The 18,043-nt window shown below is 36.8% G+C and overlaps 5 protein-coding genes, 3 non-coding genes and 1 pseudogene across 10 annotated transcripts; 3 read left to right on the top strand and 6 right to left on the bottom strand.

Annotated features, from left to right (window-relative positions):
• Window positions 1-158: 158 nt before the first annotated feature.
• Window positions 159-4,088, bottom strand: C01G5.4 (uncharacterized protein). Of its 2 annotated transcripts, none has more exons than NM_068594.6 (8): window positions 3,968-4,088; window positions 3,850-3,912; window positions 3,667-3,798; window positions 3,521-3,619; window positions 3,365-3,472; window positions 786-3,135; window positions 345-731; window positions 159-295 (listed from the first exon to the last, which is right to left on the bottom strand). In NM_068594.6, the coding sequence occupies exons 1-8, from the start codon at window positions 3,993-3,995 to the stop codon at window positions 223-225; spliced, it is 3,240 nt and encodes a 1,079-aa protein (NP_500995.1). In that variant the 5' UTR covers window positions 3,996-4,088; the 3' UTR covers window positions 159-222. The 2 variants fall into 2 exon arrangements, 1 of the variants encoding a protein (NP_500995.1); NR_131548.1 differs by having other exon boundaries at window positions 223-295; window positions 3,294-3,472; window positions 3,968-3,995.
• Window positions 4,089-5,095: 1,007 nt separating this feature from the next.
• On the top strand, window positions 5,096-5,116 carry 21ur-6672. The gene has a single exon (NR_055849.1).
• Window positions 5,117-6,035: 919 nt separating this feature from the next.
• On the top strand, window positions 6,036-8,876 carry prg-2 (annotated as a pseudogene). The gene is made up of 8 exons: window positions 6,036-6,395; window positions 6,440-7,040; window positions 7,088-7,529; window positions 7,573-7,937; window positions 7,985-8,159; window positions 8,207-8,444; window positions 8,487-8,673; window positions 8,719-8,876. Coding segments are annotated over exons 1-8 (2,526 nt in total).
• Window positions 8,877-9,313: 437 nt separating this feature from the next.
• Window positions 9,314-11,228, bottom strand: C01G5.5 (NADP-dependent oxidoreductase domain-containing protein). Its single transcript, NM_068592.4, has 8 exons — window positions 11,127-11,228; window positions 10,975-11,073; window positions 10,395-10,528; window positions 10,234-10,346; window positions 10,008-10,177; window positions 9,875-9,964; window positions 9,742-9,828; window positions 9,314-9,528 (listed from the first exon to the last, which is right to left on the bottom strand). Exons 1-8 carry the CDS (start codon window positions 11,196-11,198, stop codon window positions 9,430-9,432), a joined length of 864 nt encoding a protein of 287 aa, NP_500993.1. The 5' UTR covers window positions 11,199-11,228; the 3' UTR covers window positions 9,314-9,429.
• A 38-nt stretch (window positions 11,229-11,266) lies between these two features.
• On the bottom strand, window positions 11,267-12,971 carry ddi-1 (Protein DDI1 homolog 1). Its single transcript, NM_068591.5, has 7 exons — window positions 12,893-12,971; window positions 12,741-12,845; window positions 12,328-12,694; window positions 12,132-12,277; window positions 11,852-12,080; window positions 11,668-11,797; window positions 11,267-11,613 (listed from the first exon to the last, which is right to left on the bottom strand). The coding sequence occupies exons 1-7, from the start codon at window positions 12,962-12,964 to the stop codon at window positions 11,493-11,495; spliced, it is 1,170 nt and encodes a 389-aa protein (NP_500992.1). The 5' UTR covers window positions 12,965-12,971; the 3' UTR covers window positions 11,267-11,492.
• Window positions 12,972-13,531: 560 nt separating this feature from the next.
• Window positions 13,532-15,945, bottom strand: gtnt-2 (Glycosyltransferase family 92 protein). Its single transcript, NM_068590.4, has 6 exons — window positions 15,740-15,945; window positions 15,423-15,618; window positions 14,436-14,724; window positions 14,220-14,378; window positions 14,071-14,177; window positions 13,532-14,025 (listed from the first exon to the last, which is right to left on the bottom strand). Exons 1-6 carry the CDS (start codon window positions 15,861-15,863, stop codon window positions 13,620-13,622), a joined length of 1,281 nt encoding a protein of 426 aa, NP_500991.2. The 5' UTR covers window positions 15,864-15,945; the 3' UTR covers window positions 13,532-13,619.
• Window positions 15,154-15,174, bottom strand: 21ur-12103. The gene has a single exon (NR_055848.1).
• 21ur-10331 lies at window positions 15,709-15,729 on the top strand. Its single transcript, NR_055847.1, has one exon.
• dzpr-1 (C2H2-type domain-containing protein) lies at window positions 15,835-17,679 on the bottom strand. Its single transcript, NM_001306776.3, has 4 exons — window positions 17,589-17,679; window positions 17,024-17,184; window positions 16,840-16,974; window positions 15,835-16,434 (listed from the first exon to the last, which is right to left on the bottom strand). The coding sequence occupies exons 1-4, from the start codon at window positions 17,662-17,664 to the stop codon at window positions 16,336-16,338; spliced, it is 471 nt and encodes a 156-aa protein (NP_001293705.1). The 5' UTR covers window positions 17,665-17,679; the 3' UTR covers window positions 15,835-16,335.
• Between the last annotated feature and the right edge of the window lie 364 nt (window positions 17,680-18,043).

Here is an 18,043-nt window from a genome sequence, read left to right as displayed (position 1 = left end):
GGAGCCTCTATACAAATTCAGATCTCTCCGCATCTTTTGGGGCAGTTATTGAAGATTTTCAACAATGCCAGAGAAAGCAAAGAAGATTTGCGGATGAAAACTTCTCAAGTCGAAATTTCAATACATTTAGTTCTCAACCCCAAAAACTTGCAACAAGCCCCGTAATCACTATTCATTTCAAAAAGAAAAGAAATAAGTTCTATAAATCAGTTCACGAGCCATTTAGAAACCATTTGTTCCATAGGCACACTGACTGTGAATTTCTTGTTCCTGACCATCCAATGCATTTTTATTTCTGAAATTATTATATTTTTACCATTTGTAATCTTGAAAATGTGTCTTACCCAATTACTTTCAACGATGTAGCAGCTGGAGTCATTCCAGTTCTCATAAGACTTCCCTGCTTCGGGGTGATTCCAAGGTTGTTTGGAGTTCCGGGAAGAGTGTTGGAGTCTTTCATTGGGGTCGCAATTGGGGTCATCCTATTCTTATCAACCAATTTGGCTTTTCCGTCCTCGTTTACCTTGCTTTTGCTCTTCAATCTCTCCAGTTTCTCCTTTTCCTCCAATTTCTGCCTGGCCTCATCATATACTTTTAGTGCCAGTAGATCTTCGTATCGAGTCTTTTCTTTTGTTTTGTCATCTTGTTTCTTCTTTCGGTAGCAAAGATATGCCAGGAACACAAGGGCAGCCAAAATGAGCGTTATCACCATTGAAACGATGACGTGTATACTGAAAAAAAAGAAAATATGTTAGAGGAAAAAGCTATATGACTACAAAACTCACAAAGGAAATTTGCATTCTTTGGAACTGCTTCCAGCATTGCCACCACCTCCGCCGATCTTCTGAGAAGCTCTGATCTTCTGTTGAGTTGAAAATAATTTCACCAAGGAAGTGTGGAATGATTGAAAGGCAAGTGGAGCCGCTTTGAATTGTGAATTAAGGCTAGCGAATCGAAGATCCAACTTGGCAATCTTGTCGAGCACAGCTTTAGCTGCAATAAGCTTAAACTCGCTGTTCTCTCCAGATCGTTTCCTCCTCTCAGTCCGTGGAATTGATCTTATCAATGTCTTCAGTACTGCTACCTTTCCCAACACATTCATAATCACATCAGGAATAGCACCCAATTCCTTAAGAGGAGCACTGTAGTCGTCGAGTGTCTTCAGCTTTGAAACATTGATCATGGCGACAAAATATTTGGCCTTTGCAACTGCATTTTCCAGTGAGCCCATGTCCTTCTTGTGGTCTCCCCATTGATTTTGAAGCTTCTTTATATCAGCAGGATTCTTAATTTTGCGAATCTCACCGCTCACAGCTGCATCGACGTTTTTGAGCTGACCAATTGAAGATTCCAGTTCCAAAAGACCATATGCACTTTTTAAAGCACTTGCAGAATATTCAATCGCACTCAAAGATTGGGCCATCCTGTTCAACTCCAATGTTTCCTTTGATGCTCCGTTCTTCATTTTCTCAGGAATCGATTTGATAGCCGCCAGTTCCTTGAATAGCTCCGAAAAATAGAACGTTGATGTTTCCAAGGGCTCGATCTCATCTGCAGTGACATTTCGGAGTCTTTGAATGGCACGAACTCCTTTGGAAAGCATCACACTGTCGCTTGATGATTTCTGTAAACATTGAAGAAAGTTCATCTCGTCAGCCACTGCTTTCATGATGCCTCTTGTGTCATCCATGCCAGCTTGTACAGAATCAGCTTTTGACAGAACTGTGCTGTTAAAATTATTGACATCAAATCCACTGATCAACGTTTGAATTCCAGCAACACGGTTCTGGAGATTTGTCAACGATCCCTGTTGTTTAAGATTCTCATGTATGGTTTCAAGCTGCTGGTCCGAATGAGGTCCACCGTCGCCATACTTGTTCAACTCGTTAAATTTTGCATATTCCGCATTCAGCCCTTCCACATCCAACTTCATCGCAATCTCAAGCATTTCATTGATGGGTTTTTGCACATCTTTAACAAAACGAATCAGGGTAATTCCTGGCGAACGAATATAATCTGTTGTCACTGATTGTATTCTTTCACATTCATCGTAATCGTTAAGTAATATCTTGAAGCCCTTCGATAACGAGGAATATGATGTGATCGTTGTGACAAGTGATTCCAAGGCAACGAGCGATTGAGACAGTGCAACAGAGCGTACTGTCATCAACTTATCGTTCAACGTTTCCAGATTATCAGAAGCTTTCAACAGAGGTTGCAATCCAGAAGTGATTCTTGCAAAATGTTCATCACTGATATTCAGAACATTGGAGAGCCACTGGTCTCGAGCATCTCCGGCAACATGTTTCAAGTCCAGAATTCCACGTGAGAAACCAATTGTGTGCATTTTCGAGTGATCTTGCTCCGCGCGATTCACCAGTTCCAGAATCTGCTTGAAATCACCACTGGCGTCATTGGCATTGATTTCATTCACTTTTTCTAGGTTTGCTTCCACCATATTGCGTGTATTATTTGCACCTTTGTTGGAATACCTTTCTCGTCGAACCATCAGATCAATTACTTGTTCAAGAGGCTTAAAAGTTGTTGCACCAACAGCCATTTCTCCATACTCCTTCTCTATAGACTTCTTGTCAATCTTCTTCACTGCTTCAATGGCGGCCATCATTTTTTTACATTGGCTGGGCAAACTTCTGTACTTATTCCACAATTCCTTTGCCGTCGCACTTGATAATATTTTTTCAAGTGTGATTAAGACGGTACTAATTTCTCTATTGGCATCACTGAACAGTTTGAAGTTGTATTTCTCCAAATTGTTCTTCACGTTCTTCACTGTCGCAAAGTAGTCAGTCAGTTTTGATGATTCGAGAACGTTTTGAACACCATCCGACTCCATCCGAATCTGATCCAATTCAAGGATTTTAGATTCTAGTTCATCCAGCTCCGTAGACGCTTTTAGATCGTTAGGGATGTCCTTCAGCTTCCGTGTCCAGGCAGCAATTTTGTCCAATTTGTAGAAGATGTCGGACAATTCGATAGATCTCAAACCGAAAAGCTCTCCAACTACGGCATCGATCGGAATCTTTTCATTCATCAGTCCAGCCTGCAGGGTGATTCCATTGGCAACGTGAGCAATGACACTTATATGTTTGAGGTAGCCATCGAAGTTGGTAGTGCCTGAAAATGTAGAATTGAATGTGATGAAGTTTGTTATTCGGAGCTATCGACTATCGGTTTTAAGAAGTACATCCTCTAACTGCAACTAGGAACTGTGAAAATGCTTCAGTAAAATGCAAACTCAATTAAATAATCTATGTGAACCTAATTTTAATTACATTATAAATCCTTTCATTTCCAAGTTTTTCGCCACGTTTTGTTTACATATCTGGAGTTTTGGAAGCGATACTCTTTGCATTCGTGACATTGGTAGAAGTCGTGGCATTGGCAAAGGCCAGATGGAGCTGTTGTGGTGAGCTGGGAGAGACGTCGGCGTTGGGATGACTGAATGGGGATTCTGAAAAGGAAAAATTTAGTTAATTATTGTCAGTGTTTAATGACGTACCGTGGCCAGAAGCACTCCTTTTCAGGAATGAAGAACGACGATCCGGAGCATGTTTGGACAACGGAGTGGCAAGACTGACTGAATGATCAGAAGAGGATTCTGGAAAAATGCCTAGTTAGATGGAAGGATACTTCATTGCAACGTACCTTGTCCAATCAATTGGTAATCCTGAGAAGCTGCATCTGGAGAGCCGGACGAGACAGAACGTCCTTGACCAATATCGGAGGATTGGTCCTGAGCGCCGGTGTTCTGAGGAACTCCAAAGGGGTCCGAGAATCCTGAAACAAATTCAAAGTTACACTCGGCAACTGAACCATCAATAATTATACCTTTTCCGAAGTGAGTAGAGTCATGTGGTATGGACTTTTGAGCATTGAGGCCCAGCAAGAGTGCTAAAATATTATCAAAATTGTCAACCTGAAAGTTCTTGCGAAAATAAAAACTCACAAACGGCAATTATCGAGACAACTCGCATCCTGCTCCCGTTGTTTTGATTGCACCAACAAACTTGATAAATTGAATTTGTTGAATAAAACGTGATCAATAGTAGACTGATCAATTGAATACTGATTGTTTCGATTAATCTAATTGAGGAGGGAGGAGGTAGAAAGGTTATAACACGTTGGGGGTCACGTGAAATACTAATTTATTTCTATCAGAACTATATTTATTTTTTATTAAAAAAACAAATCACGTAAAAATAAAATATTCATAAACTTTTTTAACAACAATTTGTATGGTCAGTGGGAATTTTTTTATCGAAAAAAATGGTAAAAACTGAGTTTGCGGCACTTTTCAAGAGATCTTATGCAATAACTGTCCTATATCCGAACCTCTACAATTTTGAAGTATTAATGTTTTAAAGATAATTAAAACATAAAACTGGAAGCAAAAAAAACCAAATTTTTTTGATTGATGACTGCCTAAAAATATGTCTGCAGAAATCCCCGAATTTCCAACTTTTTCGAACAATTTTATTAGTCAAAATTTGACTAAAATTCCAGTTTTGGTTTAGCTGCCAATTAATATTTATTGCAAATTCCAAAAATTATTTCCTCCAAAACCAAACACCCAAATTTTTTTAAATTTTACCAATTTATTTATCGATGTCTGAACAATAATATAAACACAAAAAATTGATACCCACCGTTCAAAATTTGACGGAAATTCTAATTTTAGTTTAGCACCCAATTAATATTTATTGTATAATATTGTAGTTGTTTCTAATTCTTTACAATAAACATTTATTTTTTTACTTGGTTCCGCAGTTTGTCAAGCATAAATCAAGCATTTTCGACCAAAAATTTCCGAAAAAAAATTGTTTTCTGAATTTTTTGAACGAATTTATTCTTTAACTTATTGGAAACTGATTCCGAGCTAACCTACATGGAAGATCAAAACTGTTTGAAAGTACCGTAAAATGAAGTTCACAATTGATAATATAAATTCCAGCATTTTCAGAAAACTCGATATGCCACAAAAAAAGTTATGAATAATATTTAGTTTTTAATATTGCACTAATGTTGATGTCTGTTTCAACAAGTTGATATTAAGAGGAAATAAAAATCTTTGCAATTCCCTTTTGGCCTGTTGTATAAATCGTAAGTCAAAGTTGATAATTGATATTGCCACCTTTTTTGAAATCCATTTCTTACTATTTCTGAAACTATGTCGAGATGTTACCCAAATATATATCCCTGGTTGGCGAAATCGGTATTCTAGATTCTAACTGTTTCACGGTGAAACTCGTGGCGAGAACCAGCAAAAAAGTGTGTGCCTTTAAATAAAGCTGGAGTACCTGCGCAAATGCGTATTTTTCTTTGAAATGCCTAAACTTGTGTTTAATTTATTATTAAAGTTGAAGAAGCGCCAGTGGGGACAGTGTTAAAAACTACTCATATGGTGCCAAAAAAAGTTTGGAAAAATTTTTATTCACTATCAAAAAGTGACAATTACTCAGTTTTTGCCACTCATAATTTTGGAAGTCGTCCTGTGTGTTTTTCTGCATTTTTTATGCTTTAATTTCGTTTTAATTATTCGTATTTAAACATTGTAGGGGACGGAGCATGCGATATTACTTTGGATTTCCTCAAAAGCTCATATTTTTCAAAATTTTGACAATTTGCCAAAACTGACAAGAAATTATGAAAAATCAAAAAAAAATTTTGAGTGTTTTATTTTTTTGGAGTGTTGCATTTTTTATTTATTTATTTTCCGAATTCGAGACTATTTTGAGATGAAAACTTAAAGGCGCATTGAATTTCGCGCCTAGGATATCTCGTAACGATTACCGTACCGCCGAAAAGCTGCACGCGTTTGGGATTTTTTTTGTTTTTTGTTTGCATTTTCCAATTTTTCCGCATGTTCCTTTTGAAGTTTGATTGATTTTATTCATTTTCGTGATTAATTTGATAAAACTTTATATCTTCTGTAGTTTCAAACACTTCCCGAACGATGTTTTCTGAATTTTCAGCACGTTTTTATACTAATTATAATTTACTGTAATATTTTTTAGGTAATAATGGCATCTGGAAGTGGTCGCGGAAGAGGCCGTGGTTCAGGATCGAACAACAGTGGAGGACAAAATCAGAAGTATCTGGGAACTATCCAACCCGATCTCTTCATTCGTCAGCAAGGAGAACCGAAAACTGGAAACTCGGGCCAACCATCAAAATGATTTGCAAACTTCATCCCGATTGAGATGATTCAGAACGACTACAGTATCTACCAGTACCACGTCGAATTTGAGCCCACTGTGGATTCGAAGGCGACCAGGGAAAATATGCTGCGACAACCAAGCGTTACCGTGGAAATCGGGAAACATTTTGTTTTCGACGGAATGATTCTCTATCTGAAGGAGGAGTGGGATCAGAATGTTGGTTTAATTATCAGCAATTCCAATAATTATTTTTCTTTCAGCAAATGATCGAGGTTCAACACCCTAATGATAACTCGCTGATTTGCATTCGATTCAAGAAAACGAACCGTTTCCTTGTCGATGATCCACAAACCATCAACATCTTCAATACGATCATTCGTCGAAGCTTCGATGCGATGAAGCTAACACAAATTGGTCGCAACTACTTCGACTGGGACAATTCTCGTGCAGTGCCGGATTATAATATGAGTATTCTGCCTGGGTATGAGACGGCGATCCGCATGTATGAGGATAATCTCATGCTCTGCGTCGAAAATCGTTTCAAGATGGTCCGCGAAGATTCAATGCTCATTCTTCTAAGTGCTGGGATATAATTCGGAAAACAATTGTTTTTTGCAGCTTCGAAAGGAACTTCGCTCTTGTCAGAACAATCGGCAACGCGTTCAGGAGAAAATGAATGAGGTGTACGGTGGTAGCACAATAATTACTCGATACAACAACAAGCTGCACCGTTTCACTAGGCTCGATAACGAAATCACCCCTCTCAGTAAATTCCAGAAAGATGGAGAACAAATCATCCTAAAAGAGTACTTCAAGAATCAATACGATATTGATATCACCGATGACGAGCAATTCATCATCGTAACTTTTTGTTTTTATTATGAATTGAGAATATTTCTCGGTTTCAGATCTCCGAAGGAAAACCAAAGCAACCAGGAGAGCCTCCACAGGTCAATTATATCGTTCCTGAATTGTGCTTCCCGACTGGACTGACGGATGAGATGCGCAAGGACTTCAAGATGATGAAGGAAATTGCAAAGCACACTCGTATGTCTCCACAGCAAAGACTTGACGAGACAAGAAAACTGATTACCAAGTTGAGTCAAAACCAAACGATGATGGAGTGCTTCCAGTACTGGGGGATTTCTCTCGGACAAGATCTTGCGAATGTTCAAGCTAGAGTATTGAAGTCTGAACCTCTCCAAGGAAAGAGACAATACGAAGGAAAGCAAGCAGAGTGGGCTCGCGGTGTCAAGGAATGTGGCATTTATCGTGGTTCCAACATGACCAACTGGATTGTGATTGGACCTGGTTCGGGGAATTCAGGACTGCTGGCGCAGAAGTTCATTGGTGAGTTGTCACTTGTTTAATTGTTAAACAAATTTTTTTTCAGCGGAGGCTCGTAATCTTGGTAGGACACTTCAAGTGCAGCTAGGAGAGCCAATGTGTGTCAAAATAAATGGCATCTCTCCCAACGATTACTTGGAAGGATTGAAGGCTGCCATCAAGAGTGTCGATGGGGAGGAAATTCATATGCTCGTCGTGATGCTGGCTGACGACAATAAGACGAGATATGACAGTCTGAAGAAGTATCTCTGCGTCGAGTGTCCCATTCCCAATCAATGCGTGAATTTGCGCACGTTGGCTGGAAAGTCCAAGGATGGAGGAGAGAACAAAAACTTGGGTTCTATTGTTCTGAAGATTGTTCTTCAAATGATCTGCAAGACTGGTGGAGCTCTATGGAAAGTTAATATTCCGGTTAGTTCGGTTCAGCATTTGGTTTGAAACCAAAATCTAATTTTCAGCTCAAGAGCACAATGATCGTCGGATACGATCTGTACCACGATTCGACGTTGAAGGGAAAAACTGTCGGTGCTTGCGTATCTACAACTTCCAACGACTTCACGCAATTCTATTCTCAAACAAGACCTCATGAGAATCCAACGCAGCTTGGAAACAATTTGACCCACTTCGTCCGAAGTAAGATTATTAATTTGAGGATAAATGGCTTAATAAGAAATTTTCAGAGTCTCTGAAGCAGTATTACGACAATAACGATAAAACTTTGCCGAGCCGATTGATTCTCTACAGAGATGGTGCTGGAGACGGACAAATTCCGTATATTAAGAACACCGAAGTCAAGTTGGTCCGTGACGCTTGCGATGCCGTGACCGACAAAGCTGCGGAGCTGAGCAACAAAGTTCAAGAGAAGATCAAACTGGCATTCATCATTGTCACGAAACGTGTGAATATGCGTATTCTCAAGTATGCATTCTGTTTTTAACGTCGGTAATGAAAAGTTTTTAGGCAAGGATCGTCGTCTAAAAGTGCCATCAATCCGCAACCAGGAACCGTCGTCGACACAACTGTCACTCGCCCAGAGAGAATGGACTTCTACTTGGTTCCGCAGTTTGTCAACCAGGGAACTGTAACACCCGTGTCCTACAATATCATCCACGATGATACTGGTCTTGGTCCGGACAAGCATCAACAGGTAAACCTACTCGATCTGTCATTTCCATCAAATTATATTTTTCAGCTTGCATTCAAATTGTGTCATCTCTACTACAACTGGCAAGGAACTGTTCGTGTTCCAGCTCCGTGTCAATATGCCCACAAACTTGCTTTCTTGACAGCCCAATCACTTCACGATGATGCAAATGGGTACCTCCGTGACAAGCTGTTCTTCTTGTAAAACCCATCCTGTGGATTTCCCGTTTTAATCATCTGTTCTATTAATCATATCATTGTAATTGTTCAAAATTTTAAAAATCTCTGTTTTCAAAGAACTTTTATTGACTTCCTTTGTTGTAGCACACGCTGTTATCGCAAGAACGAGCTCAGTAAATAGTCAAGTGTTTTCAATGCGGTTGTTCCCGTTTTTCAATAGTGATTGCATGCAACCTTATGTTGTGAATAAAGCTATATTTGTTAACCTTTTCAAAACATGGATGTTGAATATTTTTACGGCTTCTTCTGGAGCTATTCTAGTCTGGAATTTGGCACATTCTTTAACAAATGCTAAAAGGCAACAATTCCTAATCTTGGGAAATGGTTCAATAATTGGTTCGTATTTGCGGATTATTTCTGAGTTCACATTGGCTATTGAGCTCGCGAGTTTTGGAAACTAGGTTACAATATAATGGTTCATGAATAAAACGTGTTGAAAATCATAAGGTGTTTCAATGGAATGTATATATACAATATATACATAAATAGGAGAATAAATTAGAAGGAGAAAGTGAGATGATCAGAGCACGAACCATCCACGGTCCTCGACGTATGGTGTTTCCAGATTCAATCCGTTAATCTTTTCGAACTCATCATCAGACAGTTCCAAGGAAAGAGACTGAAAATTGAAGGTTTTCATTTTCGTTTTTCCGATATTTCAACAAAAAAACCTGATTTTTTAAAAAAATAGCTTTAAAATTTGGTCGTTTTTCCTCCTTTCAGAAGAATTTTTCATCAACATAAGCAACATTTCATAAAAATTACATTTTATGGTTTATTTTCTGAATATTTTTTCCTAGTTTTTTTTTACTTTCAATTTTTCAAAATTCACCGTGTAATTTTCTGCGACTCTCGATGGAGTGACCGACTTGGCAACGACACCATATTTTCCTTTCATAATCCATGCCAAGATGACATTCTGTAATAAAACTAGAATTATGATCATTCGTCATCACTTCACTTACAGCAACTGTTGTCTTATGACACAAAGCAATGCGCTCCATCGTTGAATCACCCAGTAGAGTCTTGTTCCCACGCCCGAGAGGAGAGAAAGCCTAAAAAAGTTGATTAAAAAAGTTTTTTACTGGGAATATTTACTTGGAAAAGAATTTCGTTTTTATTACAGTAGGCGCGGAGGACTTTTCGCTGGAAGTGAGGATGATATTCGATTTGATTGACTTGTGGTTCAATTGTGATGTAACTTCTCATCTCTTCAATGTGATGTGGTTCGTAGTTTGAGACTCCGATTGAGCGAATTTTTCCCTCGGCTGGAAACGGATAATTGATAATTTTTCCAATTTTTCAATAAAGATTGTAATAATACCATGCAACTTCTCCAGTGCAATCCACGTATCTTTACGATACATTTTGTTATTTTCATTAAGATCTTCAGTGTCAAGAGGACGAGGGTAGTGTACAAGAACCAAATCCAAATATCTGAAATTTTCATAGGAAATTTAAATAGATTTTGATATTTCTTCTTACTTTCTATCTAACAATTCCAGTGATTCATTGACATCTTTTCTGATTAGCTCAGCAGCATTTTTACTTGAATACGGAAACACTTTGGATGTCAAGTAGATATCCTCAGAACAAATATTGTGACGTGGGAGAAGAGTCTGAAAGTTGTTTGTCAAAAAAATATTTTCGATCTAGCGTATAACCCAGATGACAAAATTTCCGCTAAAACTACTGTACGCGGTCTCGAAACGACAATTTTTGTTAAATACAAACAGATGTGCTCCATTAAAGAGTACTGTAAAAAATTTTAAGCTTTCGTTTCTGCAGAATTTTTATTGATTTTCACACGAATGATAAAAATGGTTGTGTCTTTAATTAAGAAAAACTACGAAAATCAATTATAATTCATGGTGCAACGTGAAGAGAATGGAATTACAGTACTCTCTAAAGGCGCACACCTTTTCGCAATTAGCAAACATTTGCCGCGCCGAGACCGCGTAACGTATGTTTGGCACAAAACGCGAGTCTGGGTAATGATATATTTTCTATCAGATTCTTTTTTTCCTAAAAAAGCATGTTTGCGTTTTATTTCGTTAATTCATACTTTAAGAGCTAAACCCAAATCCTTTTCATTTTCATAGTACTTCGCTGTGTCGAAACTACGGTATCCAACTTTGAGTGCTTCGTCGACAGCTGCGAAAAGCTAAAAAAGGTAAAATAAAATAACGAAGTTCAAAAATAAAAAATATTCCAAACCTGATCACCTTTGGCTTCGTATGTCCCGAGAGCCAATTTCGGAATTTCTTGTCCGTTCTTCAGCTTGAACATTGCTGCTATTTACAAAATCTATTATACAACCTGAAAAACGCCTGTGGCAACAAAATGGACAGCGAAAATGAAAAAAAAATATATATTTGAGATATTTACTGGGAATTTCCCATGGGAACAACTCGTGGTAGTTTCCATGGAGAAAAAAGAAGTGATACGCACAGAAAGAGTGTATTTGCAGAAAAAAAAGAATTCCGTATAATATTTGCAGTGAAGAAAATACAAGTAAAGTGGCATTGAAATGTTTTTGATGAAAAGACAAGGAGATTTGAAGGATAAATTGTAGGGGCGGAACTATGTGGATCCATCTTCGAATTGCATTTCTTCTTCAGGAAGTGCCATAATCTCTTTCAGATGAGAATCAATTTCATTGGATTGAAGGAATGGAGTTGTTGTTCCGTTGCCAAACTCCAATCTCAAAAAGAAAAAAAAATTTAGATTTCGCGAGATTTTCGTGAGGGAAACATACCGTGAAGTTTTCAGATTAATACAACACCCATGCTTACGGAGCACATTAAGCCCGATGAGAAGATCCATCTCACGACGAGCCATTACCTCGAATGGGCATGAAAAGTGAGCATCTTCAACTTTCACATCGCCTGAAAACATTTATTAAAATGAATGTGAATCAATGTTGGAAACTTTTGACTCACATAAATGAATCTTTCCCTCGATTTTCTCTGTTCCACCAACTCCTCGGGCCATTGACTGGAACCGTCTATCGATTAATCCATTAAGACCACAACGTTCAGCACATGCCATTGACATGATCGATTTTTGAGCTCCAGAATCAATGAAAGCTTTGACTGGAACACCATTTATAGTCAAATTGATGTAGAGCATTGTGACGGCAATCATATCTTCTGGGTGGTGGGTCATTGACTGAAATTATAACAATTTGTATATATTTACAGGCTTCTATTGTAAACTTACGTGTAAATATTGTTCATCAATCAGTTCTTTATTTCTTTTCGCTTCCAAAAACATTTTTGCTTCTGCTGAATTTGGATTGTTTTTGATAATTTCTTCCTTGTGAACTTCTTCTTCGACGTAGGAACGGAACATTTGCTCGAATTCCTCTGAAAATTAGATAGGCGTCAGATAAAGATTTAAAAAATGCGCTACTCACTGTAAGTCATATCTTTTTTCGCCAAAAAGCGTTCAACAAGTTCCGGCAAACCGTAGCCCAATTTGTGTGGCTCGTTTTTCAAACGGAAGAACATATTTTCTGAGAGCGCTTTGAACGTCGCAGGAGAATCCAAAAGTTTCCGAGAGAACATCGATTTTTCACCTTCATCATCTTGTTCAACTCTCCGTGTTCTCTGAGCAGACTGTGCTGAGGAAGACGATTGTCCATTAAAAATACTCGACGCAGCTGAAGCGAATTGCGAGATGAGCCGGACTTGTGCTGGAACGATCGATCGGAGATCTCCAGACGGACATGGGAACGCAGTGGTATATATGTAAACCATTGAAATTTGAGTGACGCCAAGTTGCTGAACTTATAGTATGATTAAGATTTTCTTTAACAATTCGATTTACCTCTAATGTCACTGTTGGACCAAAATTCTTCGATTCATCCGAAATATCGTAGACAATTGCAGTATCTTTCCAAATCAGTATTGCGTCGTTATTCAGATCACCAATCTGCAAAAAAATTGAATAAAAGATTACATTTAAGTATTAAAACTAACAGTTGTGTTTGGTGTAACACTTTTCTTTTGGAATGGTCCATCGTTAACGGCTACGCTCACTTGGAAAGACATCTGAAAATTAGAAGAATAAATGAGAAATGAGATTGAAAAAGGAAGAATGAGAAAAAATCGAAGAACATTTGCGTATTTGTAAATGAAAACGCTGCATCTCTAGAGCATAAACGCATCTAATCGATGAAAAAATTAATTACACAAAACCGTTCTCTCGGGAAACTTTTTGTCCTTTCAAATAAAGATTCGAAAGTTAAAAGAATGGAACCTGAGAATTTGTGAAGTAGAACATTTTAACTTTAACTTTATAAGCTTTCTCGACAACAGCTGTTCAAAAAAGTGTAAAAACTTGTCTAAAACTCGAGAAATTCTCGTGATGAAGGACGAAAACGGTGCAAAACGATGACAAGGAACAGATATGAAAGTGCGCCCCGCTGAGAATTTTTGAATTAAAATTGTGAAATGACTGTAATTTTTGCTGGAAACTGCCAGTAAATGAGGAAATATGTGTTTTACGAAATAAATTATTATTGCTGTCGTTAAAAATTCACGATTTTGAAAAAAAAACTTAACATGTTTTTGCTTCAAAAATATTTTTCCGAGAAGCTACAGTATTCCGACGCAAAATGTTTGGTATAATATTTTTATTCTCTCAAAAATACATCAAAATACAGAAAACAAAACAAATCAAAAACATTTATTAACCCGTAATGTTCTAAAATTTCGCAATAATTTTTGCAACCCTTTCAATAATACGACTAGATAAACCAGGAGATAGTTGAAAATGGAAAAAGTTGCCAAAAGATTCGGCTTCTCTTAAAAAGAAACTCCATCCTTTAATCAATCGATAGTGTCGGACAACTGCAATTTCTGGCTCCACAAGTCGGACTCCATAGATCGGATTTCGGAACTTTTGAACTCCGTGCACACCCATCGAGTCAACATTTCGGGACCGAATAATCGATTTTGTAGTATGATTCTGCGGTGCCACGTGGCTGGTGTTATGCCAAGTAATCATTGGAAGATTCTCAATTTGAGGAGCACCAGAAGAAATTTCAGAATATCGAAGAGTCCATTGACAACGAAAACGTAGTTCAGAGATTTTATGATCATTGCAATTTCTGTCAATATAGAGAGTTGGATAAAAAAGTAAGCAAAATGAAAACCTGATATAATCTAAAAGAGTAGATTTCTCATCAATCATCATGATCCTTTCGTCCAAATCAACCGTTGCCACCCAGCTTGAGTACTTTTGAGTTCGGAATACACAGTCCTGAATTAATTTTATTTTTAAATTAAAATAATTGAAACAAACCTGTAACTGCATCTCATGTCTGCATCTATGACGATTTAGACATTTAGTTTCATTTCCCATTTGTATTACTTCAAGGTTTGAGGAATTTCTATAGAAATCCAAAACATTTTCAGTTTCCTTTGAGATGTTGAATGAGTAAATTAGAAAATGGTCAGCGCCCTGAAATGCACTTTATTTCTAAAAATAACTACTCTACCGTAACCCCAAGACACTAACCTGCAACTTATAATATTCAATAAATTCCATCAACATCAACACTTTCGGAGATTCTCCATAAAGTGGAGCAAGACATACAGTAAACTCTGATTTGTTCTTTGTTTCTTTTTCTTTGTAAATCTGCTTCATATTCCCTGGAACATCCTTTTTGTTTATAGTTACAGCAACGAACTCGGCTTTTACTGAGGAACTCTCCGAGCACTTTATTGTTAATTCGGGGAAAACTGCCACGGCTTTCTGATAGATTTCCTGCCTATTTTCATCGAATAAACGACAGTAGACACGTCGGCTGAAAATAATTATAGATATGGAATGCTCACTAAGCTTAATGGAGCTGCTGCTCAGGAGTAGTCACCCGATCTTTGACCAACGTTTGACCCCTAATATTTAAACATTGCAAAAAGTAGTGATTTCGGCTTACATTCAGACATTCAACTGAAATCTATTTTATTTGAAAGAGTACGTATAAATGTGGTCACTATCAAACATTTAGCGGTAGAAGAGCACTTTTTGAAAGCAAAATAAATAATTTAACAACTGTCTTATAAAATTGTTTTCCACTTCTCATGTTGTTGTTAAGATGTTTTCTGAACCTAGAAACTACGTGGTGTGTCTTCTAAACAAATTTTAAAGATAAAACTTAACATTTTTGAACGATTCGAGTGAAAAATTACGTTTTTTTCCGAAAAAAAACTCCAATAAGCTACCAGAATGTTCACCAACTCGGTAAAATTCATAAGCGCCAAATCAACTTTTTGGAGCAATTTTAAGGATCTCTGAAACAGTAGAAAAAAACTAAACTGCATAACTTCAGATAGTCTTTTTTTCTTCAATTCAAAGTGTTGCTCAGCCGCTAAATTGTTTTTGGGGACTTATTTTGAAGGCTCTATCTTAAATGAAACGATTTTCATTCGAAATTCTAAATCTGAGCCATCTACACATAAGACATTTCACTTTAAAAAATATGTTCATTCTGTTTTCCCTTACTTTAAATACCCATAGGACGATAAGATTACTGTAGTTCCATCATCTCCAGTAAAAGAAGAGAATATCGTGAGTTTATCTGCATTTGAGTAACCGATAAGTACTGATTTCGAGATGACACCTTCAAATTGAGGTTTTGGCTTTTGAGCGAGTTTTGTGGTTGGCTCCAAGTTTTCAAGATTTACCGGTTTCAGAACTTCTGAAAAAAACGCGATTTGATAAAAGTACCATAAATTAATTTGCTGTTTCAAATTTTTTACAATAAATAACACATTTCGTGTTGCTCTACTGTATTTATTACAAACCCTAAAAACACCTACCGTACTCCTCATCGAAATAATCTTCTCCATGAGCCGACAAAAAATTGCCAATTAAAATGCAAAAAAGGGGGAGAATAACCAGAAAACCGATGAGAAAAGTTAAAAATTTTATACGAATTCGCATAATTAATGAAGATCAAATCAAAAGCGAAAGCGAGAGAGAGATGATGAGAAATAGAGATATAGAGAATACAGAGAATCGGAACGGCGACATTTGACCCAAATTGTACGATTTTGTTGAGACATGGAACGGAGAAAAATGAATATAAAATTGTTGCGTATGCAAAGAAAAAGGTGGGAATTCAAACATGATAAGCAGAGGGGAAGGAGATAAGAAAAAAATATGATAGAAGGTGTGGTAAGGGTAACAGGCACAAAAAACCTATCAGCCTGCCTACAAGCATGGTGGAACTCTGAAAATGCTGATACGCCTGAAAGGTAACCGTAGGCAGGCGGATAGGCATTTTATGCCGTCATGAAAACCCTAAGTTGGGGACTAAAACAATAGAAACTGGTATTTACTCAATTGGTAGAAAAAAGAAAACTGATGCATAATATTGCATCAGAACTCATAAATCTTCCAGTAACGGTCCAAATTAATCCGAAGAAGATCGTCCAATTGGTTTGGGATGTCGTCTTTCAAAGTGAGATGTCAAGAAATTCTCATTCAGAAATATTTTCCCACAATCGGCGCACTGAAATAACTTTCAACATTTCAAAATTAATTTTATGGTAGGTTTATGGTAGGTGAGAGTTTTCAGTACTTTTTACTATAAATCGAATTTTCAAATAACTTTCAAGTTAGAGTTAGAGTTAGTAATTTGATTTTTTTTTATTTATTTTTTATTTATTTATTTTTAAATTTTTTTTAAATTTTTTTTAAATTTAAATTACAGCCCAGAGGGATCACCACCAGGCAGTGTACCTGAATCCCAGATCCGCAATGCATAGCACTTGAAGAACGGATCGTCCTTTAATCCTTTTTAATCATTTTTGAAACAGTAAATTATGATTAGGGCAATTAAGGAGAAAATGTTTTTATTTTCTTTTCTGACGTTCCACCTTTAATATTTCTCTACTATTTTTGTCTTTAAACATACTTTATATTTATCATTATTCTCCGGCGAGCCACCGGACGTTTTTCTTTCCATTTTCATATTTTTTGGTTTCAATATTCTGGATATGTTCTCCGATTCCAGCTTCTCCATATGTTTCAGAAGTTCTTGCTGAGATTTCTGAAAAATAAATTAAGCATTTTTAAGTTTAAAGTTAAAGTTAACTAACTAATAAATGTTCAATTTGAAGTTGTGCTATCCTCAAAACTTTTCGATATCTTTCTTTCACTTTGTCATCATTTTGGGAAATTGAGAGAATTGAGGGAAGTGCGGCTTGAAGTAGTGGAAGAGTTCCGACTCCGGTTTCAAGCAATGGAACTGATATTTCATCTGAAAATATGGTAAACTTTATCCTATATTTCTCCAATAACTAAATATGCATACATACTCGTCAGGGTGGGGAATGAATATAGCGCCGCATTCAGGTTGGTGTAAAAACTACAAATAAAAAGATTTTTCCTAGGAATCTAACAAAAAATTTATTCCCCACCACGTATCCAAACAAAATCATGCGATTTGTTGCTTTTTATGAAAAAAAAAAAGAAACTAAATTTGTCTGAAAATCGATGAGAATTATGAGTTAAGAAAGTTTGCTCCTGAATATATACCAAATGTGTTTCTGCTGAAAATTGGATTTTTAATTTTTGAAAAATTAGAAAACGCTGTTTCGCAAAGTATTTAAAAAATTATACATATAATATGTTTATTATAAATGCAAATATAATATAACTCACCTAAAAGTGCCCAATTTGGAAGATTTGTGGTGATAGCGATTGCTGTAGCTGTTGCTTGATATTCTTCCTCTGCCATTTAAAGATTCTAAACGTAAGAATTTGATATGTTTTAACGGTGAAAATGCTTTCAAGCAATTGAGAAAAATAATACAAATAACCAGATCAAAAATCAGAAGGCCAACAAAAATTTTCCTACTTAAAACTTGAGAAACGACAATAAAAAATTTTCAAAGCTAAAAATACACATGTTTTTCCAAATTAGGTGGAGGGTGGTAGAAAAGGTGGCTCCTCAAACGAGTAGAATGCCTAAAAACATCACTGCCAAAAAATTTAAGTTAGAACAATTTGTTGCAGATTTTGTAAACCAGAATCCCCAAAATTATAAAATGCAAATAAAAGCAAAGCTGCTAAAACGTTTGATCACTAGGAATCAAATGTTTGTATGCTATGGCTTC

Source organism: Caenorhabditis elegans, chromosome IV (assembly GCF_000002985.6).
Source record: "Caenorhabditis elegans chromosome IV".
In the NCBI taxonomy this organism is placed as follows: domain Eukaryota; kingdom Metazoa; phylum Nematoda; class Chromadorea; order Rhabditida; family Rhabditidae; genus Caenorhabditis; species Caenorhabditis elegans.
The sequence above is the reverse complement of the archived record's forward strand: the minus strand, read 5'-3'. Positions and strand labels throughout refer to the sequence as shown.